Source organism: Sapajus apella, unplaced genomic scaffold (genome assembly GCF_009761245.1).
Source record: "Sapajus apella isolate SASKATOON/1434 unplaced genomic scaffold, GSC_monkey_1.0 scaffold13, whole genome shotgun sequence".
Taxonomy (NCBI): Eukaryota; Metazoa; Chordata; class Mammalia; order Primates; family Cebidae; genus Sapajus; species Sapajus apella.
The window spans coordinates 373,831-400,944 of record NW_022436953.1 but is presented as its reverse complement, the minus strand read 5'-3'; the positions used below and the strand labels follow the sequence as shown (position 1 = coordinate 400,944).

Genomic DNA, 27,114 nt, shown 5'->3' with positions numbered 1-27,114 from the left:
TGAAACACTGTGTATTTATTTATTTAATGAGACAGGTTCTCACTCTGTCTTCCAGGCTGCAGTGCAGTAGTATGATCTGGGCTCACTGCAACCTCCGCCTCCCGAGTTCAAACAATTCTCAGGTCTCAGCCTCCTGAGTAGCTGGGATTACAGGTGTGCACCACCATACCCAGCTAATTTTTGTATTTTTTTGTAGAGATGGGGTTTCACCACGTTGGCCAGGCTGGTCTCGAACTCCTGGCCTCAAGTGATCCGCCTCCCTCAGCCTCCCAAAGTACTGGTTTTACAGACATGAGCCACCATGCCTGACCAGGAATGAAACATTTTGGATAGCTGTTTTTTTTTTTTTTTTTTTTTTTAAATATAGAAAAGTCTAACCTTTAAGTGCTTTTTATTTCAGTTGTACTTTTAAATAAACTTTTATTTTAGAACAGTTTTAGTTTTCCAGAAAAACTACAAAGATAGTGCAGACCACATCCAGTTTCAACTATTACTGACATCTTACATTAGTGTGGTATTTGTGACATTAATTAACTGATATTGATAAATTATTATTAACTGAAAGTTGAGGCTCTCCTTAGGTTGTATGTAATGTCCTTCTTCTGCTCCAGGAGCCCATCCCAGGTGCTATGTTATATTTAGTAGGCCTGTCTCCTTAGGCTTCTCAAGGCTGCAATTTTTCTCTGATTTTCCTTGTTTTTGATGACTTTGACAGTTTTAAGGAGTACTGGTCAGTTATTTTGTAGAATGGCCCTCAGTCGCTCAGTTGGGATTTGTCTGATACTTTTTCCTATAATTAGACTGGGGTGCTGGGTTTCAGGGAGGAGGAACACAGAGGTAAAGTAACATTCTCAGCACATGGTATTCAGGGCACACACCCTCAACATGATTTGTGACTGTTGATGCTGACCTTGATCACTGGGTTTCTCTATTGTAAATTTCCTCTTTTTCCCTCCCTTTCCACACTGTGCTCTCTGGAAAGAATGCACTCCACACAGCCCCCGCTAAAGTTCTCTGTGTAAGGAGTTACACTCTACCTCCTTGAGGGTGGAGCTATCTACATAAATTATTTGAATTGTTATGCATGGGAGATTTGTCTTTTTCCCCCAATGTATTTGTTCAATTATTTATTCCATATCAGTATGGACTCTTGTATATTTCTTTTATGCTTTGGGTTATAATTCAATATTATTTTATTAAATTTATTGCTCACATGGTTCCAGCTTTGGCCATTGGGTGCTTTGAATTGACTCTTACGTTCCTTTGACATATGCCTGTCATTGAATTTTTGTTTGAGCATTTACTTTCTGGCACTACAAGATGCTCCAGGCTTATATTGATTATTTTTGGCCCCAGGAAATACATAATCCTAGACTAATTCCTAGAATTTATCATTTCTCTAAGGAACCCTGGATCCTTTTACTGGAGAATGGTATGAGAAACCCATGGCACTAGATGTGTCTTATTAACTGTATTTTCTAGACTATATTCTGTATTTCCTTGAGTTTTTAAATTGGGTGCAACTTAGAGAGTAAGAGCATGGACTTTGGAGTCAAGATTCCAGGTCTGGCACTGACTAACACTGTGCGCTCGGGCAGCAGCCACAGCAGCAGCAAATCTTCGAGTTTTAATGTCTGTGTCTCTAAAATGGGGCTATTTGACATGCTTTGTGAACTGTTCTGAGGATTAAATGAGAGAATGTACATGAGATGCTTAGCAGAGTGACTGACACATGGTCAGTGCTCGGGAAATAGCTGAATTACAATTTCAACTTTCCTTGATGACTTGGAGGCTTTAATGAACAGAAAGTATGATGCACTGTTAACTGAGGAGCAGGATCTGCTATTAACTGGTGAGACAGGATCCAGGGGGAACTGAGTACCCATTCCCTCTGTGGCCCTAGAGTTTGTCATTTAAAAAATGTTCGCTTACTTTTGAGTCACTAAATTCTCTTCATAAAATTGGAGTAGTCACTCATGGCCATGTGGTCTTTCAAACAGTGAAAAGTTGCTGCTTTTCTACTAAGTCAGTCAGTGCCCCCAAACCCAAGCTGCCTCTTGGGCTCAAGCAATCTTCTACCTCAGGCTCCTGAATGGCTGGGACTATAGGAGCACACCACCATGCCTGGCTAATTTTTGCATTTTTATAGAGACGCGGTTTCACCATGTTGCCCAGGCTGGTCTCAGACTCCTGAGCTCAAGCAATCCTCCTGCCTTGGCCTCCCAAAGTGATCGGATTACAGACATGAGCCGCTGTGCCTGGCCCCAAGCTGCCCTTCTTAAGGGTACTTCTGTGCTCCAGGAAATTTTCTTCTTCTTCACTTTTCTGCCATCACCTGCTAGCCCTTTTGAAAACATTACTTACGGTTTCTTCATCACTATTATATGGAACCACAGCCATCCCTTTCTGAGATTTTATTCTCCTTCTGTCTCTTGCACAAATTGTTGACATGATCATCCTATGTATGTGGAGGAAGGTGGTGGCTACCCTTTTTCACTTTTGCATTTTTACAAAATGCTCCAGGCTCCTTGTACACCATCGCTAACATTACATCCTTAATATTACAATGAAAGGTGAAGTCTTGCACCTTTCCTACCTGATGGCTCATGCCCAGGCACACACATCTGCAATAACACTTCACACTTAGGAGAACCTTTGCCTCTTAAGATAAACCAGCTGCATAGGAAGGAAGGATGGAAAGAAGGTAAATGTATTCTGATACTTTAATCTGCTTCTCAGTGTCAGCTCCATAGTTATGTAGCTTTGCCAATGTTAAGCCTTCTATAGTCTTGAAATTATTTTTCCACTGAGGTATAAAGAAATATTCTACGCAGGAGAAAAAGAAGCAAACAGCAAAGATTTTTATTTATTTATTTATTTATTTTTATGGAAGGCTGCAGCACTGGTACATTAAATTTTTATCCTTAATCTGATTAAGCTTTGGAATCGGGGTAGACATTCCTGAAAAGGATGGTTATATTCACAATTGAGGGAACAGAACGTGATCAGAATTGAGTTCTCTGTAGAACCACAAATGTCCAGGGCATTGTCAGAATTGCTGACTGTTTTTCTCCAGTTCCATACTGTTTGTCTAAGATAGACTTTTTAAAAGATTTGTACACCTTCCCTTCAAAAATACTCCCAGGCTGACCCACTTGCTCCTGCTGAGAAGCCTGCTGGGTTTTATATTAGCACTGGATGAGGGCTCCAGAAAATCAACGGGGCTCGAAAAAGAATGAAACTGCAAATATTCATCTTATTTGCTATTTTTTTTTTTTTTTTTTTTTTTTTTTTGAGACGGAGTTTCGCTCTTGTTACTCAGGCTGGAGTGCAATGGCACGATCTCGGCTCACCGCAACCTCCGCCTCCTGAGTTCAGGCAATTCTCCTGCCTCAGCCTCCTGAGTAGCTGGGACTACAGACACGCGCCACCATGCCCAGCTAATTTTTTTGTAGTTTTAGTAGAGACGGGGTTTCACCATGTTGACCAGGATGGTCTCGATCTCTTGACCTTGTGATCCACCCGCCTCGGCCTCCCAAAGTGCTGGGATTACAGGCTTGAGCCACCGCGCCCGGCCCTGTTTGCTATTTTTAAACATTTGGCAATGTCATCCTGGGGGAAATCAGAACTGTGTTGGGTTTGCATTGTGCATGTTGGTTTTTGGTTTGAATATAGTGATGGATTGGATGTGGGCAGGAAAGAGGACTCATCCCGTGATCTTTTCAGATCCTCAAGCTCTTGCCTAAGTCCTGCCTCTCTCCTTTTCAACGGGAACCATCAGTGAAATGCGGCCCAGGCCTCATGTTTAATTGTTTTATTCTACAACTTAGATGGTTCCCAACCTTCATAAAATGTGACCCACTTCCTTCTCTGAGTTCCCAGTTGTGTCGTATGCTACATGGACACTTTATACTCACCTCTTCCAAATCACTCACAGAACAGTTTGTTGAATTCATGGAGAGAGGGTGACCCCAAACAGTGGTAACAGTTACATGAAGAGGCAAGCTGCTTTGAACTTTGGTAATTGGAAGCTATGGCTTATTACTTGTAAGATTCTTGACATAGTTCCTGATGGGAGGTGAGTTGTGAAGGGGACTGGACTGGGAACCAGGGGACAACCTGAGTATCAGTCCTGGCTCTGCCAATAATCTAGAGTGTGAAGCTGAGCAAGTCCCTGAACCTTCCTAGATGAAGTGTTTCTTTCATCTGTAAATGAGGAGTTTGGGCCAAGTGATCCATGCAAGCCCTTTTTGACTCTCTCTTTGGCATTTGTGCTTTGTTAGAGGAAGAAGAAAGCGTGTGTTATGTGGCAGGTGTGGTGAGAGATGCCTTGCAAATTGTACTATGGAGGTCACTGCATGAATTCAACCACAACTACCATGTACTTTAGTATTATACATTATTTATATCAATGTGAGGATAATGACACCAGCTACCGATTACTGAGGGTTTTCTACACAACAAGCACTATGCTTAGCAGTTTATGTGAAATATCTAATTTAACTCAAATCCTTACTCGGCCACTGTGAATCTTGGGCAAGTTACTTAACCTGCCACACCTCAGGTTTCTCATTTTTTTTAAATGAGCTAATTATAGTACCTACCTTCTAAAGTTGCTGTGAAGATGTAATGCGTTTAGTGGACCATGTGCTTAGAAGAGTGCCTGGAACACAGTGACTTCTATAAGCACTTGGTTTTGCTATTATTATTATTTATTATTATTGTTATTGTTATTATCTCATACTGCATCAGGTGTGGAGGGAAATGGCATGCCAGGCAGAAGCAAAAGCTCATGCATGGATCTAAAACACATGGGCCACACCTGGTGGGTCACACCTATAATCCCAGCACTTTGGGAGGCAAAGGTGAGTGGATCACTTGAGGTCAGGAGTTCGAGACCAGCCTGGCCAACATGGTAAAACCCCGTCTCTACTAAAAATACAAAAATTAGCCAGGCATGGTGGCGGGTGCTTGTAATCCCAGCTACTCAGGAGGCTGAGGAAGGAGAATCACCTGAATCCAGGAGGCGGAGGTTGTAGTGAGCTGAGATCGCACCACTGCACTCCAGCCTGGGTGACAGAGCAAGACTCTGTCTCTAAATAAAGAAATAATACATAAAACAGCATAGTATGTTTGGGCGAAGACAAGGAGTCTGGTATGATTGGAACACAGACTGTAAATGGGGAAAGAAATTAGTGAGTGAGGTGTGCTAGTGTGCTGGAGGCAAATCATGAAAGATTGTGGGTGCCAGAACCCACTTCTGGATGGTCTACATTTGCAGGTTGTGGGGAGCCACCTAGAAGGGCAGAGGTGCTAACATGCTTCTGTTCCTCATTCTTGCCCAGGGGTGCCCAGAATATGCGACATCCTCATCGCCTACAGCCCGGATGCCGAGGAATGGTGCCAGTACCTGCAGACTCTGTTCCTGTCCAGTCGGCAGGTCCGCAGCCAGAAGATACTGACTCACAGGCTGGGCCCCGAGGCCTCCTTCTCGGCAGAGGACCTAAGCCTTTTCCTCAGCACCCGCTGTGTTGTGGTGCTGCTGTCCGCGGAGCTGGTGCAGCACTTCCACCAGCCCGCCTTGCTCCCCCTGCTGCAGAGAGCCTTCCATCCTCCGCACCGCGTGGTCAGGCTGCTCTGCGGCGTGCGGGACAGCGAGGAGTTCCTAGACTTCTTCCCAGATTGGGCCCACTGGCAGGAGCTCACCTGCGACGATGAGCCAGAGACCTACGTGGCAGCTGTGAGAAAAGCCATTTCTGAAGGTAAGGATTTCTTCTGCACTAGAGATAAGTAAGCCCTAGAAAAGTTACTAATCCAGGTCCTAGGTGTAAGTTGGTATTCCAAAATGAGCAGGTATCTCACTGCATTAAGAGACCTGGTCATATTTATGGGTTTCAAGCAGCCTATTCCTGAGGTGGGATGGGGCAGGACAGGTCTCCTGGACTATCAGGAGAGGAAGAGGACACTGTCCCTTGTCTTCTGTACTAGGGCAAAAGCCTTCTTTCTAGAATGTTCTATGCATTGGAAGACACAGGACAGAGTTCCAGCCTAGAAAGGTAGTGGGGGTGGGAGGCAGAGACTTAGTTTGCTGTTGCTGTGAGGAGTGCAGTGGTGTGATCGCAGCTCACTGCAACCTCTGCCTCCCAGGGTCAAATGATTCTCCTGCTTTAGCCTCCCAAGTAGCTCGGATTGCAGGTGTATTCCACCATGCCTGGCTATTTTTTTTTTTTTTTTTTTGGTATTTCTAGTAGAGACAGGGTTTTATCATGTTGGTCAGGCTGGTCTTGAACTCCTGACTTCAAATTATCCACCTGCCTTGGCCTCCCAAAGTGCTGGGCCTACTGTGCATAAGCTACTGTGCCTGGGCAAGGCTTCCTTTTTTTTTTTGATAACATGTTTATAGAGATAGCCCTCTTCTTGATTTCCCACCAGCTTAGCTTCTATGCTATATTTTGCCCCATTTCTCTTTTTAGAGTAGGAAAATTCCGACCTTCTCTGCCAGGGTTAGTGACTTCAGTGGCCCCAGGAAGTGTGACACACATGAGAGTAACAGTAATGGAAGACGTGCTCTGGGATGGACACATGTCATAGCTTTTCTTCCTCTTTTTGTTTTCTTTTTGCATTTTTTTTTTTTTTTTTTTTTTTTTTGAGATGGAGTCTCGCTTTGACGCTCAGCCTGGAGTGCAGTGGCATGATGTTGGCTTGCTGCAGCCTCTGCCTGCCAGGTTCAAGTGATTTTCCCACCTCAGCCTTCTGAGTAGCTGGGATTACAGGTGCCTGCCACCATGCCCAACTAATTTTTCTACTGTTAGTAGTAACGGGATTTTACCATGTTCGTCAGGCTGGTCTTGAACTTCTGACCTCACATGAGCCACCCATCTTGGCCTCCCAAAGTGCTGGGATTATAGGTGTGAGCCACCACGCCCAGCCTCTTTTTGTTTTCTATTTTTGCCACACTGTAGGCTATGCATTTATATTCTATTCTCTTGCCACACGAGATCTTATATACCTGATGCCAGCAAAGAAACCTGGATAACTATGGCCCTGATTTAACTGTGCCTCAGTTATCCCTGGTGTGGCTTGGGCATTAATTTGTCTTGCCCACCCCTATGCCATCTGATAAACTAAATCAAGAATTTACTTATTTTCAGTGACCTTAAAAAGGTGCTTCCTAGGTGCTTTTATCCCAGAAATTGGCTACTCTAAACCAATAAATATGACCACGTCTCTTAACAAAATAAGATCCTTCCTCATTTTGTAACATAAATCACTGGTGTGAATGTAAAACGTCTCACCTGAAATGCCTGGGACCTGGATTAATAATTTTTCTAGAGTTCGTTTATTGTGACTTTAGAAAGACAATGATAGAAAAAGCATATAATTCATTTTTGCATGATTGCCGTTCATTACTTTGAAGAAATTGTGGTCTGCCCAAACTTACAAAACACTGAGACACAGCTGGTTATTTCTGTGGATGAGTTTATGTCACTGCAACAGTCCATTAGGATCTCGCAGGCCGGCTCCTGGAACCCACCAACCAGTCATAGGGAGCTCCATGGATGTATTGCTGCTGACCGGGCATCTCTCACCGTATGCTCTAACAGATTGTTCTTTAAAATACTACAGTAGTGTTATTTTTTAAAACAGACAGTAGAAACGATTCTTTTAATATTGTTTGGATCTATCCCATGATTCAATGGCTGGATAAATTGATCTCCTCTAATATTTCACTTTTTACCAAAGACTCTAGTTCAGTATGCTATGAGCCTTCAGCTTCAAGTATCTTGGAAAGAATGAACTATTTCACGGGGTGTTACTGTTCTGGGAGCAGGAACTTCTCATCAGAAAGAGATTATTTTAATAGGAGATTAAAATAAGCTGTTTAGTGGGATATCTTTGCAGTTCAGAATCAATGGATATAGGGGCAAAGGGAATTATAGGAAAGAGAAGAGGAGGAAGGAAGGCTTATAGCCCCAATATAACCTTTTTATCTGGTATTAGGCTTGTGAATTTGGGGATTCATGTTATCTGTCTGTGCTAGGATGGCTTGGGTTTGCTTTTTGAGTATTCCATAGCCATGGCCCTTGGTGGGCCTTGACTCTGATGCCATATTCCTGATTTTTTTGCTGGACAAGCTTTCTTAACAAACCTGGTACTCAGAGTCTGACAGAAAAGAAAAAAAGAGCATTGACCAGGATTAGGGTCACTGCATTACCCAGCTCTGCTGCTAACCAGATGTCTAATACTGAGTAAGTCATTTTGCCTCTGATTTCCAGTTTCCTTTTCTGTAAGTGGCAGATTTAGACTTGACCTAAGACACTTCCCAAGGCTAAACATCTGTGATTCACCTAGGCCAGAAAATCTTAAACATTTTTTTACGTATGACCTTCTTGCCCCATTTCGTACCTGTTTTGACTCCCAGGAAGCTTAGGGCTAGCACAGTATTTAAAGACAGTGCTCTCCTTAAACTACACTTCCGGTATAATTATGTCCTTCGGTACATTCCCTATGACTTGTGATAATCCGTCTTTTAAAAACTCCTCTTGCATATGTGAGGTTTTTGTAAGGTACCTGAAAATAAAAGCGAAAGTTAATATTTTCATATACGTTACTGCCACCAGCTGCCCAGTCCCATGAGAAATAAATACATGAAACTTGTTTCTTTGACTTTCTGTGTTTGAAGAAAAAAAATCCCAATAAGAAATTGGCTGGGTGTAGAGGCTCATGTCTATAATCCCAGCACTTTGGGAGGCTGGAGCAGGAGGATTTTTTTGAGCTTAGAAGTTTGAGACCAGCCTGAACAACATGGCAAAACCCCATCTCTACAAAAAATACAAAAATTAGCTGGGCATGGTGGTGTGCACCTGTAGTCCTAGCTACTTGGGAGGCTGAGGTGGGAGGATCACCTAAGCCCGAGAAGTTGAGGCTGCAGTGAGCTGTGATTGAGCCACTGTACTCTAGACTGGGTGACAACAGAGTGACACCCTGTCTCAAAAAAAAGAGAAGTGCAATAGAAAAATGATGATGGGGATGAATTAATAGTAGAGAAAATAATTGTGGAGTTATTGATTGTAGGGCTATTAAAATCTATAGGGAGACAAATTTTAGGAAAAGCTCTCTAATTATTAGAGCTGTGTGGTGTTGAGATGGGTTGCCTTTGAAGGTGGTAAGCACCACATGTCCAGGAGTGGGAGAGTAGATACTGCAGGTGTCCCGTAAAGGGATTTAGCTTTGGCAGCGGGGTTGGGCCATGTGACCTTTACAGCCTTTTGATAACATTCCCTTACAAGAAATTTCCCTTTTCACCAGAAACACATTTGTCTTCTGAATTCATTTTCCTCCTTCACCTGGTATACCTGAGGTTTTTGACTCCGAGCTGAAGAAATACTAGTCATGCTCCTACTCAGACCCCAGCAGGAAATAGCAGGAAAAATACCTCCATTTATAATTTATGTAACCCTTTAAAATGGTAAAAGTCCCAGAATATCTATATGTATATTTTTCTTAACTTTGAGATACCTTTTGAAAAAACGGACTATTTAATGAGATACTCACTAAGCCCATTTAAAATTTAGGCTAAATTTTAGAACATTTAAAGTTTAAAGTAAGGCTTAAAGATCAAAGAGAGTGGAGCAGGTAATAGAGAAGAGGAGGTTATTTTATTCCTGAAACTTAGATCACAGGTAGGCAATTATACTTTCTTTTGCTGCCGTGCTAGCTAAACAATGCTTCTCAAATTTTAATGTGCACAGAAGGACCTGGGGATCTTGTAAATATGCATATACTGACTCCTTGGGTGGGGCCAAGGTTCTGCATTTCTTTTTTATTTTTATTTTTTTTTGAGATAGAGTCTCGCTCTGTCACCAGGCTGGAGTGCAGTGGTGTAATCTTGGCTCACTGCCATCTCTGCCTCCCCAGGTTCAAGTGATTCTCCTACCTCAGCCTCCCAAGGGAATGGGGTTATAGGCGTGCACCACCATGCCCATCTGATTTTTGTATTTTTAGTGGAGACAGGGTTTCACCATGTTGGCCAGGCTGGTCTTGAACTCCTGACCTTAGGTGATCCACCTGCCTTGGCCTCACAAAGTGTTGGGATTATAGGCATGAGCTACTGCACCCAGCCAGATTTTGCATTTCTAACAAGCTCACAGGTGATGCTGATGCTGCTTGTCCAGGTACCACTGAGTACCAACAAGGGATCTAAGCCACCTTTCCTTTGTCAGGTCAGTGGTCATGTATCTCTCCCATGAGAAATATTTTCTCAAATCTCTACTTTTCCGGAAATGGAGGCACCATCACGTCAGGGCAGCTCCTGGACACCCATCAATTAGGCATAAAATTAGGCCAGTGATTGGTGCTTAGGCCATCAGACTTCAGGGTGGAGCTCCTGCGTTTTCTTCCTTTGCCCCTACTCATCGATTCAATGTGTTCACACTGGCAGTTTGCAATCTCTCAGGTTTCCAGATGTTGGGATGGGGTGCTACTGAGATCACAGTCTTTACTCTGTTCATTTAATAGGCCCCTTGATCAAAATTACTACTAAAATATGTTTTGGAGGTTTTATTTCCCACCCCACTCTCCAATTTGTCAGCCACCTTAAAATTAAGCAGATGTTTTAATTAGAGTCTTCAGTATGTTGGATCAGCCAGTTTATTTCCCAAGTTCTTCATCTGTAAAATCATGGGGTTGGACCAGATGATTTGGAAGGCTTCTTCGAGCCTCCAGTGCTGTAACATATCATTATAAGTTTTCTAAGAAGATGGCAAATTACCCAGAACCTTTTTAACTCATTTAGTTTAGTTCCAAAACATCCACAGTGATGTATACCTGTGCATAGAAGACTGGACTGTTGTTCTGAATTTTTTGGACTTGTTGGAAGATTATTTTAAAATAAGGAAGTGAGAAAATCCCAGATACAGCACAGAAATTATTTCCTCTTTTTACTGGGGCTCTATTCTTTGCTTCAAATCTCACTGGAATATAAAAATAGATCCTGTTAGACTGTGTGAGAAAGGACTCTGTGGGTGGTACTGAGTTTTATTGCAAAAGTTCGTTCGTGTGTGTGTGTGTGTGTGTGTGTGTGTGTGTGTGTGTGTGTTGAGGCTGGAGGGAAGCATTACACTGAATTCTCCTAATATTATTTATTAATTGTGTTGTAGTGGAGATCTTGTCTGCTTCTTTATATGCATTATTTTCTCTTTGCCTCACCCCTCCCTCTCCATTCCCATTGTGTTTCAGAAGCTCTCATGGTACCCACAAGTATCATATATTTTGCCTTTGATTTCCATGGGAAAAATTTAGAGGGATATGTCCCTATGTCTACATCTGGTCTTCCTTTGTTGATATTAATGTTCTAATCTGAATATTAAACCATAGTTTGAAAGGAAAAAATAGGGGCTGGGTGCAGTGGCTCACATCTGTAATTCTAACACTTTGGGAGACTGAGGCAAGCAGATTGCCTGAGGTCAGGATTTCAAGGCCAGCCTGGGCAACATGGCGGAAACCCCGTCTCTACAAAAAATACAAAAATTAGCTGGATATGGTGGCACATGCCTGTGATCCCAGCTATTGGAGAGGCTGAGGTGGGAGGACTGCTTGAGTCTGGGTGGTTGAGGCTGCAGTGAGCTGTGATTGTACCACTGCACTCCAGCCTAGGGGACAGAATGAGACCCTGTCTCAAAAAAAAAAAAAAAAGAAAAAGAAAGGAATATTTAAAAATCCTTTCAGTTAATCAAATGATTCCAAAATGTTTTCCTAAATTAACTAATTAATGTTCTAGTTTTATTGAGGTATAATTGACAAATAAAAATTGTATATATTCAAAAAATTATATATGTTCAAGGTGTACAAAGTGATTTTTTTATACATATACTTTGTGAAATGATTATCACAATCAAATTAATTAACACATCCATCACCACACATAGTTACCTTTGTGTGTGTGTGTGTGTGTGTGTGTGTGTGTATGTGGAAAACACTTAAAGTCTAGTCTTAGCACATTTCAAGTAAAAAATGTGGTATTATTAAGTATAATCACCATGCTGTACATTAGATTCCCAGAGTTGATTCATCTTAAAACTGAAAGTTCAACTCTTTGACCAGCATCTCTCCAAGTCCCCCTCTTTATCCCCATCCCTGGTAAACACCGCCATATTCTCTGCTTCTATGAGTTTGACTTTTTTTGATTCCACATATAAGTGAAATCATACTGTATTTGCCTTCCTGTGTCTGGGTTATTTCACTTCACAAAGAAACCGTTTTCTGAAATAATTTATGTTCATCATCGTGTTAGAGAAGAAGAAAAACCCCTGTAAGTTCTAATTTTCCCTTTTTATAAATCATATTGTAATAAATTTTCACACAACTTCATGCATAAGTCTTTGTGAATCTCTGTGAATTTCCTTTGGATCATGCCACTATAGAGCCCCCAGAGAGGGTTGCAAGCCTGCTCTCAGCATCTCCCACCCCACACCCATGCAACCTAAATCTATTGCCTTCCTTATTGCTGTTTATTTTATTTTCTTCCTTTTATACTTGGTTCAGTCTATTGTTTACATTTGCAGTTTCTCTTGCAAAGATAGTCATATGGAGAACTTGTACCCTCCTCCCCTCAGGGAAAGAGTTCATAAGAAGATGAATGCTTTTCATTACAGTTACCCTGTGTAATGTATCAGGTGTTTTACGTGTATTTATTCCTCCCGCAACCCCAAGTGCACAGATAGTTTCAGCACCATTTTACAGATAAGAAAACTAAGGTTCAGTGAGGTTAAATGACTGGGGTAAGCACTGGAACTCACTTTGGAGCGGAGGGCCTTTGGGCCTAGAAAGCTTTACCCTTGGCCTTGCTTCTCCCCTAAGCCTTCCCTTGTCACCCTCCTCTTCCACACTGAGGCAAAGAATGAAGAAAGCTCAAGGAAGAGAAAGGATCAGAGAGAATGAAGCTTCCCAGAATGCTCCAGGCCACAAATTCCCAAGTCAGGCTGAACATTGGCAATTTCCCTGCACTGTGTTTAAAATGTGGGTACCTGGGCCCCTCCCCAGACCTACTGAACAGGAATCTCTAGAGATTTGTCCTGGGAATATGAATTTCAAAAAGCCTCCAAGTTGGTTCTGCTGTGCAGCCCAGCTTTCAGCTTTGCTCCATACCTGGTGTCTTGTCCTTTGGTTTTTGGGGCACAGTAGCTCAGGCCCTGTGGGCCGTTACAGGATATTATGGGCTGTTATGGGCAGGATATGATACAGTAGTCCCAGGGGCTCAGAGCTCGGTGTTGGCACATCACAGGCAGCAACCCTGAGAGAAGAGAAGGGTGTCAGACCCTCTGAGCAAAGGGGAAGTTGCTGTGCTCTGCTCAGTGTGGTGGCCTCGCAGATGGTAAGTCATGGATGACTTCTGGGGCTTATGGGATGCCTTGCAGGACTGAGGGGGATCATCTAGGCTTGGATCTCTTGAAAGCAATGATTGTGGTGTTGCTGTCCTGCTGCCTCGTGTCTGCCGTGGGTTAGGCCACTCTGCAGTCGCCTCCTCCAGGATCGTCCTTAAATATCCCCTGCTGAGGGTTGCTTTCTTCTTCTCTTCCTTCTTGAAATGATCTTTTTGATTTGGGGAAGAAGATGCCCGGCTAGGATGGTGAAATCCTTCCAGTGTCACTAAAAAGCTACAGCCTGTCCAAGAGTGGCTTGAGATTTCCCCTGCCAGATACCCCAGCTGCCTTGCAGAATCAGGGGCTGTTCACACTCCTAACTGCGGGTCACTGCCTGCTGCTCCTGGAACAGTGAACAAGGACTAATGCCTACAACAGATTTTGTGCCCATGGAAATTTTCCCGAGTCAGAGTCGCCCAGGATCACCGATTTCTTGCAAAGCCGAGAGCTCCTGGTGGGGTGGTGAACTCGGTCTCTCCGGCTGCTTCAGCAGCCACCCAGAGATGGCCTTCGCCTGTTCACATTAGATTTTTGTGGTCCCTCAAAAGAGCATCTGCGAGTCCCTTTGTCAGCTGTGTTTAGTGAGCTGCAGGGTAAAGGGAGTCATGAATGCAGAAGTTTCCGCTTGTGTGAGAATTGCAAGTTTGCACCTGTCTTTGAATTTTCTAACATATGCTGGAATGGAAACATCAGAGGTAGGAATTTTATTGGTTAATTTCTTACCCTGTTGTTTCAGTATTTTTTGCATCTCACTTCTATTGGAACTATTACTAGAAGAGAACAGTAGAATTCAGGAGGGCCCTGATACCTGTTTTACCCTTTCAAAACCCCATTAGAAACATTATTTCATTTGGCCTGTGCAGTTTCCCTGTAAGGCAGGTGTTAATATTATTTCCATTTTAAAGCTGACAAAAACAAGGGCCAGGCAGGTTCAGTGACTTGCTCAGGGTCACATATCTGCTTTTGCATTAGTGCTAGTATCAGGGTGAGGGCCTCCTATCTTGTAATCCAAGCCCTGATTATTGCCTTATGTAGGTATCAGAGCCAGCCATTCATCTGATGATTATCTATTGTGTGTCTACTATATTCTCAAGGGCCCGTGTTGGGTGCTGAGTTAGACAAAGGCAAAGTCACTGCTGTAATGGCGTCTGCATTCAAAACCAGCACTATCCAAAAAATGTATAATGCAAGACATATGTGAAATTTAAATTTTTTTAGCAGCTGCAGTAATTTTCAAAAAGTAAAAAGAAACAAGTAAAATTAATTTTAATGATATGGTTTAATTTATGTAATGCAATATATCTAAAATATTTTCTTATCAATATATAAGCAATATAACAATTATTGAGATATTTTACATCTTTTTTCATATTTGAAATTTAGAATGTGTTTTAAAAACACAGATATCAAATGTTCAGTAACCATATGTAGCTAGTGGCTACCATATTGGATAGTGAAGTTCAAAAAGAATGTTTACTTTTCAGAGAATTGGAGCCATATATCAGTTAACTTTTAACTGTGTTAAAAGTATGCCTCTTCTTGTTTCTTCATTCATTCATTTATTCAGTCATTCAAAAGGTGTTGAATGAGCATCTGCCAGGTACTGGAACATTATAGAACACTCCTTTATTTATTTATTTACTTATTTGAGACAAACTCTTGCTCTGCCACCTAGGCTGGAGCGCAGTCGTGACATCTCAGCTCACCACAACATCTGTCTTCCGGGTTCAAGAAATTCTCTTGCCTCAGCCTCTTGAGTAGCTGGGATCATAGGCGTGCACCACCACGCCCAGCTTATTTTTATTTTTGTATTTTGTATTTTTAGTAGAGACAGGGTTTCACCATGTTAGCCAGGCTGTCTCGAACTCCTGACCTCAGATGATCCACCCTCCTTAACCTCCCGAGGTGCTCGTTACAGGCATGAACCACCTCATCCGTCCTTTTTTTTTCTTTCTTTCCCTCACTAGTGACCTCTTCTTTCTTCTTTCTTGTTTTTCCTTCCCACTCCTCCCTTCTTTGTCCTCTTCTGTATGTTGCCACCTGTTTAGCTGTGTTCAGGTTCCAGAAATACAGTGTTAGTTGAGACAAAATTGGCTTTCATTAACAATAGGGTTTCTGTTCTCGAAATGACAGCTTACCATCAAGACTAATGAAACTGCGCTCCTGGCAGCCTTTGTGAAGACAGAATCAAACCAGGGTTCTTGTCTGCTCTTCGGAAAATAATGTTTGGCATTGGGCCCAGTCAAATAGATTATCGTTGCATCTATGCAGTGGAATACCACCCAGACTTCAGAAGAACCAGGCAGCTCTCTTTGTGTTGATATGGAAAGTCTGCCAAGATTTATAAAAAGAAAAAAATGAAGATATAGAAAAGCGTATATAGTATAAAGTGATTTAGGCATATTTTAAAAATAAATATATCTATGTGGGTATATGTATTACTTTTTTTCTGGAAGGATACACAAAAAGCCGTTGATAGTGGTTACCTTTGGGTGGATGGAGAACATTTTGAACTTTTTGTTTTAGATATTTTTCCAGGGTTTTAATTTTTTCTATGTTTGTTTGTTTGAGTCAGAGTCTTTTTTTTTTTTTTTTTTTTTTTTTTGAGATGGAGTTTCGCTCTTGTTACCCAGGTTGGAGTGCAATGGCGTGATCTCGGCTCACCGCAACCTCCACCTCCTGGGTTCAGGCAATTCTCCTGCCTCAGCCTCCTGAGTAGCTGGGATTACAGGCACGTGCCACCATGCCCAGCTGATTTTTTGTATTTTTAGTAGAGACGGGATTTCACCATGTTAACCAGGATGGTCTCGATCTCTTGACCTCGCGATCCACCCGCCTCGGCCTCCCAAAGTGCTGGGATTACAGGCGTGAGCCACCGCGCCCGGCCCGAGTCAGAGTCTTGCTTTGTTGCCCAGGCTAGAGTGCAGTGGCACTATCACAGCTCACTGAAGCCTCAACTTTCCAGGCTCAAGAGATCCTCTCACCTCAGCCTCTCAGGTAGCTGGGACTACAGGTGTGCACTACCATGCCTGACTAATTTTTTTTTTTTTTTGGGGTAGAGATAGGGTCTCTCTATGTTGCCCAGGCTGGTCTCAAACTCATGGACTGAAGCAGTACTCCCCTTGGCCTCCCATAGCGTTGGGATTACAGGCATGAGCCACCATACCCAGCCTGTTTTAGTTAGGAAATTTTGAAAAGAGAAAAATGATAGAATCTAGAGGAAGATGTTGGGCTTACATCCAGATAATCCAAGTGGGGTACACATCAAGTTAAGTTCACGTGTACAAATTTGGTGGCGTTTTTCCTCAGTTTCGTTAGGCTGACCTGATAAGGGGAAGCAACGTGGTATTGGTTTGTGTTATCGCCGTAATGACTGCACTGTCACTCACTCGGGGTGGGCTAATGCCTATAAAGAGAGAAGAGCTACTTATCACTGAGCCATATTTTAACTCTTGTGAAATTTAGACTGACGTCTTCTTAGGTTACTACAATCTTTATGATAATCAGTAAAATAATAAGGGTGTTTATTTCCAGTTTACAGAAACTGGTTGAGCCACTAGAAGCAATTCGCTTGGTCACTCTGGATCTATTTTTGTTCTCTTTAAAATGCTCGTAGGGAAAATGTGTTGTCATCTCAGATGTTTACAGCCATGAAATTTCATAATCCCAACTATGTGTGATTTTTTTTTACATACCTTGCATTTCACTGCGGGGTCTCAGTCTAATATTTTTCCAAATCCTATCAAGTTAATAGCAGTATATTCATTTCAACTGACAAATTATCCTTCATAATATAATTTTAAATGAAACCTTAAATGCATTAATAATAGCTTTCTGTTTATGGACATCAACTTAAGTTGAGTCTTAGGAGTGTTATCACATTATACCATTATCTGTGTAGGTATGAAGGAATGTGTATATTTAACATTTTACATGTACTGTTTACTATGGTCTGCATGAAGATTTATGCATGTGGGTTCATAGGAAGATAATGGGGCAGAGGAAATGGGGGCAAATGTGCATTACAGCATGGGTTTGTTAATTTCCCTATTACAGGATGTTTTCACAGCTTTTCAGTTTGGTTTTCACCAGCTATTCATATGACCTAGAGTAGGTCTGGGATGGCCCAGGAAAGAGGATGGTTTAATGCCTTAAGTGATTCTTGATCTGTCCATTGGAGAAACTGTTGAAACCACAGTAGGCTTGTTGTATGGTCTTCACTCTTGGCAGAAAAATTTCAATTTCAGCCAGTTTGGTAAAATTTAGACTTAAGTAGGAATAGGACAGTTTTTCTAAGACACAGAAAAATGAACAAAATCAGTAATTGATCAAAATTGACTGTCCTGTGGGGAAAATTTTGAGGACTTTTAAAGTTTTCACTGTGTTTATGTTTAGAAAAACAATACTGGTCTCTTACTGACAATGTTTTATGTGTGGTAGGTGCCTAGTAAATGGTGGTTGGATGGATGACTGGAGGAGTGAGTATATTCATGGGTTATGGTCCATTTTCCTAACTCTTGGGCCCAATTTGAATGTCCCATTAGAGATAAGATGTTCTTCCCATGAGCATCTTATGTAGGGGCTTGATGCCCTTTGAATTGTCAACGATTTCCATGGAGTAGATTTGTCTTGGGTAACATAGGGTGTTTCTAAACAGAAAATTATTCTTCAAGTTCAAAACAGGAGTCTACACAGCACATATGTTTTTCTGTGTCCATACTTAAAATTGTGCCAGATATGACAATGTGCCCCACAGAAGAATCAAGTATGCCAATCCAGGAGCTAGGTAACAATTGGAACTGTTAGTTCTTTGGGGTATGGATAGGTCTCTGCAGAGATTAAATTTGCTGTGCCTTTTTTTTTTTTTTTTAAAGGAGGGCATAAAAGTGAGGCAATCTGTAGAGTTTTGGAGGAAACCTCTAAAATTGGCTTAGTCATTTTGGGAACTCCTTGGTACTTTTTCTTGTGGGTTTATAACTTCTGAATACGTGCATCTTCTCCATCACCATTAAGAAGTCAGGCCATCCTAGGTTCTTATTTAAGAAAATGCTGGTTGAATGTGTCTATTTTGTCTACCAACTTGCCAGTTTCACAGACTGCTTGGTTTATTCTCCAGCATCTGATAACACAGGAAATAGAGGGGGAGGCTGATGATGAAATGAAAATGCTCTACTTTTAAATTAGACTAAAATAAGTTTCTTTTTACACGTACAGCTAATGTTTGAGGCTGCAGTTGCAGTTAAAGCTTGCAGTAAGATAGGAAGGACATTCATCATAACTAGCAGAGAGAATAATATTAGCATTGGCTGTTGACTCAGCGTTTTGAGCATGTGAAATGTGGGAAAACATTTCTGTTGCAGGATCTGGCATTTAGTATTCCAAATGTAACCAACCTGTTAACTTGTTCTGAGCCAGGGTTCCCCTTTCATTTTCTAAGATTTTCTGAATATACTTGCTCGAAACCTTGGTGTGTTGCAAGAGAAGGTCTGTGACTGTGATTGTATTTCTGTGTTATAGATTTTTTTCCCAGAAACATGTACTGTTGAAATAACTATAGTTATTCGGCAGCCTAAATGTTTATTTTTATTTTATAGTCACTTTGAATTAGAAGTCCTTGTAAGTTATGGAAATCCTTTAAACATTGTTTTGCCCTAGTCCTTCCCATGGTCCAGGGTACGCATGTGATTAAAGCTTGCCCACACCTGCAAAACAATTTAGCTTTAGAGTCTTTGATGGGGAAACAGAGACAAGAAGCCATTGAGTCAAGATGGAAATATGGAATATGAACATTAGAAAAGGGCCAGCTCAGTACTTTGGGAGGCAGAGGTGGGAGGACTGCTTGAGCCCAGGAGTTTGAGATCAACCGGGGCAATATAGCAAAACCTCCATCTCTACAAAAATAAAATAAAATAATTATCTAGGCATGGTGGCATGCACCTGTAGTCCCAGCTACTTGAAGCCCAGCAATCCAAGACTTCAGTAAGCCAGCACCACTGCACTCCAGCCTAGGCAACGGAGAGAGACCCTGTCTCAAAAAGAGAGAGAGAGAGAGGAGAGAGAGAGAGATAGAGAGAGAGAGAGAAGGAAGGAAGGAAGGAAGAAGGAAGGAAAGAAGGAAGGAAGGAAGAAAGGAAGGAAGGAAAGAAGGAAGGAAGGAAGGAAGGAAAAGGAAACTTTGGGATCATCTAGACTAACCCCTTTAGTTTAAAATGAACACAGTAGGACCCAGAGGGGTTAGATGACTTGCCCAATGTTACACAGTTAGTGGCATAGATGAGACTATAAATTTATGTTTATATTCAACAAATATTTATTGAGTTTATGGAGTGTCTGCCACGGGTGCAGCACTGTGCAAGATCCAGGAAAGACTTGATGAAAAAGTCAGATGCAACCTCTGCCCTTGTGAACTTTATGTGTTCTAGCAGGAGAGGGACATTAAACAGCCAGTTGCCCTATTAATTACTTAATGCCAGGAGTACCCAGAGGTATGAAGGATGTTCCCTTTGAATTATAAAGGGAACCTGAGATATCGTGGGGACCTCTTTGATAGGTCCTTACAGCATCCTTTAAAGAAAAAATGAGTGTCCTGAGTAACCATCTTGAAAAAGAGAAGAAAAGGTCCAGCTTGTAGTTATGGCAAATGTTACATGCTTGGCTATCTAATGGTATCCTAGACCCCAGGTTAATCATGGCTTTCAGGCAGGGCAGTCATTTTTTCAGAGTAGTAATTGGGACTATCTAAAAATTTAGAGTAGCTTTATTCAAGCACTTGATTTTAAAATCAGCATTTTGCTTCCTAAGTTTGGAGACAGCAGTGACGCTGATGTGCATATATTAATATGTTCCTACAGTTTGCAGGTTTTACATTCTAAATCTGTGTCTATGCAAATTAATAAAGGTCAATATAAAAGTCTGCACAGGGTCCAAGAAAATAATTGGACAGTTGTACAAGAACAGGATAAATGGATATATATTTTAAAAGTAGTATATGTAAGATTTGGTGGCTTTAGTTGAAGACACGAGTCAACAGAGCAACATCACTTCCAAGAAAGTGTGATGTGAAGGTTTATGAACAGAAGTGTTGGTATCAGAGAAGAAGCTCTTCCTCTATCCTGCATTTGTCCGCTTATCTGGGAAAGTATTCAACATTTCAGTAGGAGGCTGACTGAGAAGTGCACACACAAATCATCCATCCATCCATCCATCCATCCACTCATCTATTTATCCAACTATTCATCTTCCCATCTATTGGACCATCCATCCATCCATCCATCCATCCATCCATTCATTTATTTGCTTATTTTGTTTATTGTCCCTTTAACAGAATAGAAGCCTCCGTCAGAAGAGTAGGGTGGGGTGGTAAGTTGAGGGGATTGCTCACTGCTGTATTCCTGGGGCCTAGAGCAGTGCTTGACATGGCAGGCCCTCAATAAATTGTTGAGTGACTGAAGAGAATGAACGTGAGAATTTCAAATTCTGTCAGATGAGAAACAGTTGAAGGAAGTGAACTTGTATAGAAAAGTTTTATTGGAGCCACAAGAACTATCATTAGAGTTTTGAAGGCCGGTCACATGGAAGAGCAGAGGGGCAGGGCCTTTTCTGTGTTTTTACAGTGGACAGAGCAAGGAGCAATGGATAAAAGCTGTAACAATGGCAGGAATGGCAACAAGGCAGGTTTAGGAAGCCTTCATAATCTGAAGACAAATGATCCTGGGAAAAGCTCACTTAAGGTGGATGCAATTAAGCCTGGGTCAAAATTTCATAGTAAGTACAAAAGTAAATGTTTGATTGGGAATTTTATTTTGAAAAACAAAACTAAACATTAAGAAAATAAATTTATCATATTAACACATTTTGATTATAATTTATTTAACTATAGGCTAATTCTGCAGTCAAATGCTCTACCACTGAGCTTTCTCTCTTTTATAGGTTAATTCTAAAACCACAAAAAGACTAAATCAATTGTTTCTAGATCAACTGTAAAGGAGTTGAGTATATTTTTATGACATAATTTTATGCTAGAACAATATAACATTTCCTAGTTCACATTTGGCTTTTAAAAACAGATATATTGAAAGATGATTCACAACACATTTGACTTTTACAGTTTTCTCATGGCTTCCTCTTAACCACCATGTATTCTTATCATTTGATTATGATTATTAGAAAGCATCTGTATGAGTTTTCTTCTGTCCAGTAGGTAACCTCCCCAACTGTTAGCAGCTTTATTTGTGATACAAACAGTTTTCCAACATCACTTTCATCAACTTCAAAAAATTTCTCTTTTGCAAAATCAAGAATTAATTATCCTGTAAAACCAAACCACATTGCATTCGTAGTTAATTGTGGAGAAATTGTAAATCTGGGAGAGACCAAGCAACAAAAATATGACTTGATGGATGAAAATATGCACCAAGATTAAGCAAGCATAGATGTTTAAGTAGGGACTGATTTCATAAATGAGCGTTTTTTGTTAGTAAATAATTTTATGTTATAAAAAATTTAGCTTCCCATTGTTACTGTAACTATGGGAACTTAAAATAAGAATACTCATAAAATGGTAAGAGTTAGGAGCCATTAACATGGGTTAAGTGTTCCAAGCTTCACTTCACCAAGCAAAGAATGAAAGGAATGAATATCCTGGCATATCTGTAATTCATTCTATTTGGTAGAACAGTTGGGAAATTCTGCCATCAGTGATGGAATCCTGAATTAAAACAATCTTGGTTGTCTGGAACATGGGCCCGAGTCCAGCATATAACATTGAACTAAGTTAAGTGTTAAATTATTGCAATTAAGTCCCAAGCCTTGCCCACCACCTCCCTCTCCAAAAAAAAAATAATAAAAAATAAAAAAATAAACCAACTGTACAGTCATAGCATGGCAAGGGAAAGGCCTGGCTTCCACAGTTTACATGAAAAAGAGCTCAAGGTCTGAGGTGACCACATGCTTAGTACGAATCAGCAAGGGGCACAATTGCTCTAAGATGTATCTTGGGCTTCCCTTAGGAACAGTGGCCATATGGTAAGATATGACATTCTTTCTTGCATTATATACAAACTCCATTTACCCATCTGGAGTGGCTGTTTGCAGGAGGTGGGGAGACTGGGGAGTTAGTTTGAGGGTTTGGGAGAGGTACAGATGAGCCACAGCTATATCCATGTGAGGCCTGCTTTGAAAGGGTAATCTATTGCTTTGTGCTTGCTTGCTTGTAAGGAGGGAAAGCCAACCTGTGAGAAAGGGGATTAAACTATGGGAAGGGAAGGGGTGCAGTTTGTCCTCAGAGATACCTGTAGCCAAGGACTTGAACTCCATGGGGTTACCTGTCCCCTTGTCATTTCTGTGTCTTCGAATATTGGTGTCATTCTCTCTGATGAGTCATCTACAAGAAAAATTACAAACCCCAGGAGCTTCCACACCTCACGTCTTCCAACTCCAACCCTTAAGAGGAACCAATATTTATTCTTTCTGGTCCAAAATTTAAAAATCTCAGGGTAGGTTATAATTGGTGAGGTGCCTTACTCTGGGCTGATTAACTGTGGCTAGGAGATTAGAGGACTATGATTGGTCTGTTCTGGTAACCTGAAATGTGGGCTTTCTAAACGCTTGGCAACTGCCATTCACATCACTTGGCCAATGTGGAGGAGTTGAGATTTTTCCAAAAGGAGGTTGCTGTTCTTATCATGCAATGCAAAGATGAATGATCTGGAAACATGCTTGGGCCTAAGGAATAGAGGAAAGAACTGGGAGTGTTTAATTATGGACTTTTGGGCTGGGCGCAATGGTTCACACCTATAATCCCAGCACTTTGGGAGGCCAAGGTGGATCATTTGAGCCCCAGAGTCTAAGACTAGTCAGGGAAACATAGATCCCATCTCTACAAAAAAATTAAAAATTAGCTGGGCATGGTGGTGCACACCTATAGTCCCAGCTACTGAAGAGGCTGAGGTGGGAGGATCACTTGAGCCCAGGAGGTCAAGGCTGCAGTGAGCTGTGATTGCACCACTGCATTCCTCTGCAGCCTGGGTGGCAGAGCGAGACTTGGGGTAGAGTGGAACTGAGGCACAGAGGCTCAGCATTGTCAAAGGATACTCCACAGTTTAGAATCAAAAGCCCCAGGTCCCCAACACTGAACTCAGAGTTTCATCTCCTACACTTCACTGCCTTCCTAAAAAAGAAAATACCAAGGAGAGCCATGATAATTACCTTCAAACATTTGAAGGACTTTTATGCAGATGTAAGAGCAGTGTTGTCTGAAGATGCTCTGAAGGGCAGATTAGGATTCCTGGACAGTGGTAACAGAGAACGGTATTCTTCTAGATTTAAGGGAGATCACTGACACCAGGAATGGCCATGTGGGGCAGGGCTGGAGGCTGGAGCCTGGGCAGGGGGCTACTGCATTCTTTCAGGGCAGAGGTGCTGCTGGCCTGAGCTGAGCAGGGGCAGTAGGAAAGGGAGGAATGCTTTGGAGGGGTGAAAAGCAGACAGGACCGGCAGGACATGGTGCATGATTTGGAGGTAGAGGGAGGACGCAAAACTCAGTGGGTGAGTTCAGTTCCTAAGCATGGAAGTTGCCTGTTGTGGGACTGGCATGTACGTAGAATCTGCAAAATAAGAGAACTTCATGGAGAGGATGGCGCTGCAAGAAAGGGTTGGATTTTAAGAGGCATTGGTAAGGATGAAACGGAAAGACATCTCAGGATGAGGGAGCTCCACGGGCAAGGCGCAGGGAGAGGAAAGCACAGGAGGTGTTTACATTTGGGCTGAGAAGTGGCCTGAGTGGGAGAGTGGGGAAAAAATGATTATGAAGATCATATTGAGTCAGTGAAAGAAGAGCCTTCAACATCAGGATGTGGTAAGAGCCTTACCCATCTTATCTCAGTCGTCCTTCTGTTGGCTGGGACAGAACTATGACCAAAATGGCATTTGGAGAAACTATGGAAAAGGCCCAGCTAAAGGGCTGACGCTCGTTCTTGAGTCAATTAGACGCAGAGATAAGCACATGTAGATCCTACCTATGTGAAAGATGGGGGGGTGATGCGTATGTTAATTAGCCAGATGTAGCCACTTCACAATGTATGCGTATTTTCAAGCATCATGGTGTACATGATAAATATATATAATTTTTATGTTTTAATTAGAAAATTAATTTTAAAAAGAAATGAAAGCTATATTATAAACAGATTTTCTGAGGAATGTATCATAGGCTCGTTTCCATGGGCTTGTGAGTATTTTATTGAGATAGTATCAAGTTCTAAGTTCCTGTGACATCTTATCCTTGCCCTTTGATTCTTATCACCAACCCCCTTTACTATCACTATTTACGAACTAGAGAGGGCTCAGGTGGCATGTTTTTGCAAGGCCTGTCTTCATCCTGGGTGGGAAATGACGTTGGCTGGGAAGAGCAAAAGGGCCTGAAGTGCTTGTTGAATCAGCAGTGGAAATGCCAAGAGGTGCTTGCCTGGTGGGGTGGGTGAGTTTTTTGTCCCTAAATCTGCAATAGCCCCCTCAGCACATAAACATAAAGTTGAAGAGAAAGAATGTGTTTACTCTGCAAAGGCTTCTTTAAGGGAAATTTCCTATCCCCCACTCCCTCCTGCCTCCCCATCAGATTTGCTCCAAACCAGCTCTGTGAATAAGTCACCCTAACTAGTTTCCCAACCGTTGCCTACCCAGCTGCCACTCCAGGCTCAGGCCTTAGGATAAAGCAGGGACAGGGCTGATGGCAGAGAGGGATGGGCAGGCTCCATGTGAAGTTCATGAGGAGGAAGGATGAGCAGTGGTGAGTTCCACAGAGCAGGAAGGGAAGGAAGGTTGGGTCTAGTGTGTCCAGGCTTCCCTGAGTTGTGGAGGAAGTTGGTGCACAAGGTCATTAATGCAGGCATGAGGGTGGTTAGGGCCTCAACAAATGGTGGCTTTGGGAATGGAAAGCAAGATATATGTGTACTAGATTTAGGAGGGAAATTCAGTGGGAAAATAGAGAAAGTGGGGTAAGAAGATAAGATTTCGAGTGTGGGTGACTGGAAGACTGATGTCACTGAGAGAAATGGTGGTCTACAGGGGCAGCTGATTTTGGAGGAGGGTTGGCCATTCACTCTCAGGAATGCTGATCTTCTGGTAATGATGACAACCCCAAATCAATGCACGGTGGACATTTGGAAGTGTGAGATTGGCACTCGGGGGTAGGCCTGGGCAAATGGATGTGTCCTTTAATTCACTATTTATCAAACACCCACTGTGGACCAGGCTCTGTGCTAGGGGTACAAAATCAAAGAAGTTTCCGGTTCATCCTTGAAAGGAGGAGATCTTAATCTGTCATCTAATAGAGATCAAGAGATCAGTTTCTAAAATGCAGAGGGAAAGAGGAGTGCTCAAGGCAGTGGATTTCAAGGCAGGGCCTGGGCACACCCACCTCCATTCATCCTGCCCTTCACAGGGCAGAGTGGGCCCATGTGGGATCCGTGTTGAACTTTTATTTATTTTTGCTGCAAATGGTAATGAACCAAGTGGGTTTGGGTTTGCATTCTAGATGTTGAGTGGAAGAGATATGACGCACAGCCGTACACGTGTCTGCAGGAACCTGACTGTTCTGTCTCTGGTGTTTAATAGATGGTGGTTGGGGCATAAAGGAGTCCTAGACAAGCAACTGCACAATGCTGAGGGCTGACTGGGCGAATATCAAGAAAGCTATGGGTGCTTTTGTGGATACTGTGAAATGCTGTTATGTTCTTAAGAGGCTGGGGGAAAATCTGTATCTTTTTTGTCTCTCTCTCTTATCCCATCACCCAAGCCCATCTAACTCAAATTCTATTACCTGTGGTTTCTCTTTTCTCCGGACTCCTGCGGAGCTCATTTGCGGGACACCCACAGGTAACACTCATTTATCGAATCATCTCCTGAATTTTGGTTTGGTCCCTGAGCTAGAGTGTATAAGTCTGGTAAGAGCAGGGCCCACATATTATGGTTCTGTGGGATTTTCCTTGTGCTTCGCACAGTGTGGGCTCTCAGAGATCTTAGTAAATGCTATTTAGTTGATTGGCTGTTGGGTTGAAGTCTTGGAGCACAGATAGTTTAGTTACCTCTCCGCTTAAGCAGTTTGGAACAGAGTGATTAAATTACTGTCTTGTTAGGGTCGAAGTCATTATCTGACACAAATATGCATTAACTGACTACATCCTGAATTGTGAAGGAAAAAAATGCTTTCAGCACATTCGTGATCTAAATAAAGCATCAAATACAGTTTCATATTTGCTTCAGGTGCTCCTGCCGCCCTCCCATTATTATGTACTTATTAAACACCCACTCTGTGAATTTAGCGAGGACTTGGTGCCATACGGGATGTGGCAGAGGGATTACAGATTCCATAGCAAACACAGGCCCTGCTATCCAGGGCCTTGGGAGCTCAGCTAGCGTGTGGGCCTTAGTCTTTGGTGGCTGGTTTCAGCATCTGGGACTTACTACTCAGCAGGGATGGCACATGTGTCATCCTTGCAGGCGTCTCCGTGCTCTGCCCTATGTTGTCAGAATTAGCTCTTTAGTTCCCTACTCGTGCATCGGATCAGGACATGGGGACATGGACCCTGGATATGAAGAAACTCGGCCAAAGCTGCAAGTCTAAGATTCGGACCAGGCAGGCCAGAACTCTAATCCTGGTTCTAGTCTCCAGCTCTGGGTTATGGAGCAAGACTCTCAG

At 42.2% G+C, this 27,114-nt stretch overlaps 1 protein-coding gene across 1 annotated transcript in view; it reads left to right on the top strand.

Moving 5' to 3' along the window:
* PIK3AP1 (phosphoinositide-3-kinase adaptor protein 1) overlaps positions 1–27,114 on the top strand; it is a 129,930-nt gene that overhangs the window by 4,020 nt on the left and 98,796 nt on the right. The window contains 1 exon segment of the mRNA XM_032281153.1: positions 5,346–5,762. Coding sequence (XP_032137044.1) covers positions 5,346–5,762 — 417 coding nt within the window.